Here is a 7,885-nt window from a genome sequence, read left to right on the forward strand (position 1 = left end):
AACTACAACAATAACAATAAATAGGATTTAGGATAAATCCCGCCCGGGCGGGAATCGATCCCGCGACTCAAGTGATAGGTCGCGGATTTAATAAACTACAACAATAACAATAAATAGATGTGTCTTCAATAAACACCCCTACTTTTTTTTACGAAAAAAGGGTGTGGCCCATCATAAAAATAATGCTCTGTAAACAGTAAAAACAACAAATCTATTGATTCACAAAAGTTGCGTGAGAGTGAACAAAGCCGTATATGACGGATCAATATGCCCTACTTTTTTTTACGAAAAAAGGGTGTGGCCCATCATAAAAATAATGCTCTGTAAACATTAAAAACAACAAATCTATTGATTCACAAAAGTTGCGTGAGAGTGAACAAAGCCGTATATGACGGATCAATATGAAATACCTGAAGTACAAAATGAGGTCATCTAACTAAAAGGTCAGTGGTTCCTTTTTCCTTGCGTGATGACTGTGGTCATAAAGTCAGAACGTATTGGGCTCGTCGCAAATAAGAAGCGTAGTCGCCTGAAAAAAACCTTTTACCTATGAAAATGATAGAGAGTCTATACTTACCTACTGCTACAGAATGAAGAGTCTCTGTATCATTTTCATAGGTTTGAATTTTCAGGTGACTACGCGTTACTAAATGTCGCGCGACTACGCTTCCAATGCCTAGCATACATAGCCTGCCTAGCATACATACGAGCCTGCCTAGCATACATATGAGTATACTAAGACTAAGGCCCGTATGTATGCTAGGCATTTCATAGAATGACTAGGTATTCTATTCTATAGAATGTCAACCCGCGGGCCCCTGCACCAAATTACCGCGCTTCCTTGCGTGATGACTGTGGTCATAAAGTCAGAACGTATTGGGCTCGTCGCAAATAAGAAGCGTAGTCGCCTGAAAAAAACCTTTTCCTTGCGTGATGACTGTGGTCATAAAGTCAGAACGTATTGGGCTCGTCGCAAATAAGAAGCGTAGTCGCCTGAAAAAAACCTTTTTAATTTCTATTATTTTACACGCGTTTAATTCTCGTCTGTCAGACCATCTCGGGCGTAGTTTTGATGGTCCCTAACAAAAAATTCTCGATTCAGGTGTCTGTATTTTTCCCAACATTCTCGAGTTTTACCTGTGATCTTATCGCAAAAGATAATAGGTCCCTAACAAAAAATTCTCGATTTAGGTGTCTGTATTTTTCCCAACATTCTCGAGTTTTACCTGTGATCTTATCGCAAAAGATATAAAAGTATTATCATCGTCTTTCAAACTGTTCAAGTTAAAAATAAACAAAGTTGAGTGTAGTGAGTATACTCTTTCCGACAGGTACCTAAATCCATCAATCGACTTGAGTTTATCAGCCTAGTTTATTTTTGCTATCAGCTGTCTTATCACTAATACGCCATGACTGCCAACTACCATCCAACCAAAGTAAGTCAAATTACATGATTGCATTCAGCTATAACAATGAATAAATGAACAATATTCTATGCTTCAAAGTAGGTGGGTGGGTAGGTAATAGGTACTTACTACTTACCGAAGAGAGAGATAGAGGAAAGTAGAGGAGGAGGAGGAGAGAGAGGAGAGAAAGGAGAAAGAGGAGGGAGAGAGGAGAGAAAATGAAAAAGAAAGAGGGAGAGGGGGAGAGAAAAAGAACATATTAGGAGGAACCTGGCTCAGTGGCGTAGTGGTCAAGACGCGAAACCTTTTACCTATGAAAATGATAGAGAGTCTATACTTACCTACTGCTACAGAATGAAGAGTCTCTGTATCATTTTCATAGGTTTGAATTTTCAGGTGACTACGCGTTACTAAATGTCGCGCGACTACGCTTCCAATGCCTAGCATACATAGCCTGCCTAGCATACATACGAGCCTGCCTAGCATACATATGAGTATACTAAGACTAAGGCCCGTATGTATGCTAGGCACTCGTATGTATGCTAGGCATTTCATAGAATGACTAGGTATTCTATTCTATAGAATGTCAACCCGCGGGCCCCTGCACCAAATTACCGCGCTGCTCGCCTGGTAATCAGGAGGGCGTGGGTTCGATCCCAGCCGAGGTATGGAATTTTATCGCTTGAAATTATAAGGGAAAACTTTGGAAGAATATATCAAGGTAAGTATTAAGGGTCTATAGTAGTTCCAGGACTGCTTGAAATTGTAAGGGAAAACTTTGGAAGAATATATCAAGGTAAGTATTAAGGGTCTATAGTAGTTCCAGGACTGCTTGAAATTGTAAGGGAAAACTTTGGAAGAATATATCAAGGTAAGTATTAAGGGTCTATACTAGTTCAGTACTTCTTGAAATTGTAAGAGAAGTTTTTGGAGGAAAATGGATGAATTGTTCTGAAGAAGGCCATTTGCAATTAAGGACGGGCTTACAATCTCATGCTGAAATTTGTAGTAATTTTCCATTGACGTGACTTCTGAACAAGTACAGTTTTAAGTTAAGACAACTGAGAATATTCGGTCGGAAATTACACACGAAAAGTATCCGAAAACTTGTGAGGTTACTTCACTGACACTTTCTCGTGAGATTCTAGACCCGAGAGTATGTGGCAACGAATTTATCTATCCTTTTATTCTTCCCACAGGATGACTGTTCAGGAGATTACAAGAGATTGCTTCTAGCTTTGGTGGCATAGATGTCCTATGGAAATCCTATGCAATGATCACCTATACTGCACCTACGGAGCTACTACAGTAGCGATGTTCAAATGATACCCAATCTCGGATCTGCCTGCTTTTGTACATACTTCATGCCAGAGCTTCGTGCATACCTCAAGCCAGAGATTCCTCCATGGGGGTTTTTTTTTAAAGGTTCGATAAAGGGAACTGTAACTTTCAAGGTCTTATCGTCCTGAAATCGAAGAGTGAGAGGATAAGAGAAAGCCAGTCATTCGGAGAACGAGCTTTATCTGTTTGGGGAAGTTTATACTTATTTATTTTATATTTTGTAAGAATTAATGAAATTAATCAATTATTTTATATATTCGTGTGTTTCAGTGTCTTTTTTTAATTGTAGCTTTTCCGTGTACAAAATTAATCTTATTAGGTACTATTTAATCTTTCTAGTTTTTGTGAAAATCAAACAATTATATGAAAAACCACAAGGTTAATTATTTTCTACGCTAATTTAATGCTCGTTCTTTTTATTTGTTTGTTCAATCAACATGATGTTAACATTTAACATTGAGTTATAGGTTCGGAATTCAGACCTTGGTAATATTAACAATCTTAATATGAGTCATGGCACATATCGAGCTCTATGTTTGCGTTCTGATAAGACTGTAAATCGCGTCACAGCTTGGTGAGTTTTATGAACAAGGTAAATGTATTTATTTGTAGCTTCTGAGTACATGCAAGGAGTCAATTCAAACTATCTTACATGAACTATAGTTAAAATTAGTTGTTTAAAAAATTACCGCGCCCACCCGTAGTGAACTTTTACCTACCTGTTGTAGGCAGGTACCTATTTAGAAAGCTTCAAAGCCTATCTGTCCCGATTCGGAACTATCTGTCCCAATTCGTAACAATCTGTCCCGATTCGAGACTTCCGAATAATTTGCACGAGAGTGTACCAGTTCATATTTGTTTGAAGGTTTCTACCTATTAGTCTGAGAGCTAGCACTTCAAATCCCTGTCCCAATTCGTAACAATCTGTCCCGATTCAGAACTTTCTGTCCCGATTCGAGACTTCCGAATAATTTGCACGAGAGTGTACCAGTTCATATTAGTTTGAAGGTTTCTACCTATTAGTCTGAGAGCTAGCACTTCAAATCCTTGGTAATAACAATCTTATGAGTCATGGCACATACAGAGTGTTGTCCCGATTTGGAGCTATCTGTCCCAATTCGTAACAATCTGTCCCGATTTGGAACTATCTGTCCCAAATAATTTGCACGAGAGTGTACCAGTTCATATTTGTTTGAAGGTTTCTACCTATTGGTCTGAGAGCTGAGAGCTAGCACTTCAAAACCATGGTAATAACAATCTTAATATGAGTCATGGCACATATCGAGCTCTATGTTTGCGTTCTGATAAGACTGTAAATCGCGTCACAGCTTGGTGAGTTTATCAACAGCTAAGGAGAACGTTCAAGGAGTATGAGGAACTGGCAGGACACGATATTGAGGACGCCATCAAAGGAGAAATGTCAGGCGGAGTTAAGGATGGGTTCCTGTCTATCGGTAAGTTGAAGAGGACTAGCAAATTTCGAGCTCTATGTTTGCGTTCTGATAAGACTGTAAATCGCGTCACAGCTTGGTGAGTTTTTGAATGAAACATGTTCTGAATCATCGTATATAAATGTCCGACCCATGCCAGAATGCCGGAGGCATTTTTTTTTATCTTTCCATATCCTTTTTTCGTCAAACCCCTCATTTGAGGAACCTATAACAGACCTCAGTTAGAAAAACATAAAAAGAAAGTACTCGTATACCACCGCAGTTTTTATTTCGTAGCAATGAAACAACTGCTAAATTAGACTCTTGTGGTCTGTGTCAGGGCATATCCATTCCGTAGAATTTTTCTCATTAGATGGCCGAGAAGAGACACAATACCTCCCATTTAGGTCCTGGGTCTTTACGAGAACACTAGCAAATTGAGGAGTTGGAAGCAAAAACGACTTATAGGCTATATGACTTATATTAGTTAAAACTTTTATGTAAGTCCTTTTTCGTCAAACCCCTCATTTGAGGAACCTATAACAGACCTCAGTTAGAAAAACATAAAAAAGGAGTATACCACCGCAGTTTTCATTTCGTAGCAATGAAACAACTGCTAAATTAGACTCTTGTGGTCTGTGTCAGAGCATATCCATTCCGTAGTCCTTTTTTCGTCAAACCCCTCATTTGAGGAACCTACAGACCTCAGTTAGAAAAACGTAAAAAGGGAGTACTCGTATACCACCGCAGTTTTCATTTCGTAGCAATGAAACAACTGCTAAATTAGACTCTTGTGGTCTGTGTCAGAGCATATCCATTCCGTATATCTTTCCATAGAGTTCCTCTGTATGAAACCTGGAAGGGGTGTTTTATTTGTAATTTTAGATGTATTCTTAAATAAATGTATTGTGTACTCTAACAGTCAATACAACAGAACCTTTAATTGGTTTATATTAGGTGGCTTACACCGAGCACTGTGGGATTATAAAACATCTACAAACGATGTGTGAGAGTCAGAAAAGATGAACACCTAACAAAAAACTACGCCCGGATCTACGAGCTCAGTTAGGAATCAGCTTAACTCCCGACACAAAAAGCCCACTCTGAGGTTTCGGTGTAAGAACAAACATCCCTAAATTGTAGTGTCGTGTCCTAGAAAACGTTGGCGATCATGACTCCTATTTCTTGTTCGTCTTGGGCAGCTCTGAATAGTTGTTCTTATTTATTAGAGGTGAAGAAGGGTGAAGGTGAGGATCTCTTCACAATGAGTGGATGTCACCATAATAAAGTACGTGGGTATTTACTTTGCTCACCTACCTAGGGCCTAATCGAATAACCAATAACCTACCTAATCATATGTACATACCTCATGCTCAATATGATACTCGTATTATTTCGACCTTGGATCTTATTTCGGCTTTTAGCATGAGGGCCTGGGTTCAATTCCAGCCTGAAGGTGAGGATCTCTTCACAATGAGTGTATGTCACATAATAAAGTACGTGGGTATATCTAGGTACTTACTTTACTCACCTACCTAGTGCCTAATCGAATAACCAATAACCTACCTAATCATAATATGTACCTACCTCATGCTCAATATGATACTCGTATTATTTCGACCTTGGATCTTATTTCGGCTTTTAGCATGAGGGCCTGGGTTCAATTCCAGCCACGAGCTAGGGAATTTTTTCCTCAATAGAGTTTGAGATAATGACTGCTGGTAGTGGTGGATGCGGGTTCAACCCCTGTCGGAGGAATGTAATTTTGGCCGCAATATTAATTGAGACTTTAACGACAGTACCATCTACCAGGTCTTGCCAAAATTTTGGGCAGCTTACCAGTAAATTTTATTGTTGGGTTCGCTCTATCAGTACCTAGGTCAGTACCTAGGTAGGTACTGGAGTAAACAGACTTTGACGGACTCTTTAGTCCTATTCCAACTGTTGGGTGGGTTTAGTCCAACAACCCTGTGAGGATTATTACTATTTTCGGTCCTCCCCTTTATATTTCAATTATAAACAAAATTATATCAATTAAACTGTTATTATAATGGAATAACTACAGTAGGTAGGTACTGGAGTAAACAGACTTTGACGGACTCTTTAGTTCTATTCCAACTGTTGGGAGGGTTTAGTCCAACAAACCTGTAATAAGGATTATTACTATTTTCAGTCCTCCCCTTTATATTTCAATTATAAACAAAATTATATCAATTAAACTGTTATTATAATGGAACAACTTGTTCTAAGCTGACAGTCTCGTATTATAACTTTTACACTTGGAACTTTTATTATTCCATACTTTCGTGAAACAGGCTATAGGTGGAAGAGTTATATTCGATTATGTGAAATTCAATTCAGTCAAACATGGCTGAACCTACGAGATTCTATAACTTTTACACTTGGAACTTTTATTATTCCATACTTTCGTGAAACAGGCTATAGGTAGAAGAGTTATATTCGATTATGTGAACTTTAATTCAGTCAAACATGGCTGAACCTACGAGATTCTTTTGGAGCTTTGGACATAAACACAGCGAAATCTCACAATCTCATTGGTGCAGCCATGAATGAATGAATGAATATTTACAGTATATTTTTGACGAATAGTTTACAATCGTATAAATACTTAGTCATCCTATGAAAAATAGCCAGAATGAATATTTACAGTATATTTTTGACGAATGGTTTACAATCGTATAAATACTTAGTCATCCTATGAAAAATAGCCATGTTTGACTGAATTCAATTTCACAGAATCGAATACAACTTAGCAGCAAAGAGATTTACCTCAATAGGGTCGTGCGTTTCACTATCAATGTGGAATCGAATCTCGGGCGACGCTAGCACCAGGGCTCCGTTCTCCAGCCTTCTCCGTTTGAGTATCTTGGCGAGACTGTTCAGTCCCCGTAGACTAATGGCCAGACTGGTTTCCTGACTGGGGTCATCAATGATCAGCTGGGCTTGTTCATAGGTGAGGGCGGCACGGGACCGGATGACAGACTTGCAGAAGTGCGTGTTGACAATACGCGCATCCTGAGTTAGTTCCCAGATCACGGAGAACGCGAGCCGCTCTTCGTTACCTGGCGATATATAAATAGGTGGTAATACAGTCCACTCTCGATTTTTAAAACCTTCGATAATTGATAAGATGTAATAAGGTCTGTAATAAGGTTATGTCTTATGTGTACAAAGGGCTCGTCCCGTCAATAAATATATATTATATCTGAGCGCACGGCAGTGCGCCAGGCCAAGTTCCAGTAAGCACGCCTGTGTATCTTTACACGAACCGATTCGGCAGGTTTTTCTCACCTTCATAGATCGGATTCCTCTAAAGATAAACTTTTGAAATTCAGGGCACATATTTAGGTAAGGTATATAAACATACCTTGAAAATTTGAGCTCTTAATACCAAGTAGTTCCGGAGATATAGAGGCGCAAAAATCGCAATTTTTTTACTCATTCACTCACTCACTCACTCACTCATCAAAATGTTGAGGCACTTCCCGATATAGTAGAAACTTGAAATTTGGCAGGATGGTAGGTCTGTATGAGTAAGTAAAGGGAAAAATCTGAAAATCGGCAAAAGTTGCACTGGGCGCCGCCCACAGGCGGAAATAACCGCTTTTTGGCGGTTTTCACCAAACGGTTGGAGATATCGAAAAAGTTATGAGAGTAGACCCCCCCAAAACCATACCTAAAACACCC

At 39.1% G+C, this 7,885-nt stretch overlaps 1 protein-coding gene and 1 long non-coding RNA gene across 2 annotated transcripts in view; both read left to right on the forward strand.

The window, feature by feature from the left end:
- The window catches only part of LOC103519073 (annexin B9-like), a 30,039-nt gene that overhangs the window by 15,359 nt on the left and 6,795 nt on the right, over positions 1-7,885 (forward strand). The window contains exon 6 of the mRNA XM_026830686.1: positions 4,100-4,201. Within this exon, the coding sequence (XP_026686487.1) occupies positions 4,100-4,201 (102 nt within the window). The remainder of the gene's footprint in view (positions 1-4,099; positions 4,202-7,885) is intronic.
- On the forward strand, positions 2,111-3,151 carry LOC113471488. Its single transcript, XR_003394169.1, has 2 exons — positions 2,111-2,277; positions 2,606-3,151. It is a non-coding gene; the product is annotated as an uncharacterized LOC113471488 (long non-coding RNA).

The sequence above is a fragment of the Diaphorina citri genome, unplaced genomic scaffold, assembly GCF_000475195.1.
Source record: "Diaphorina citri unplaced genomic scaffold, Diaci psyllid genome assembly version 1.1 scaffold2520, whole genome shotgun sequence".
Lineage (NCBI taxonomy): Eukaryota > Metazoa > Arthropoda > Insecta > Hemiptera > Psyllidae > Diaphorina > Diaphorina citri.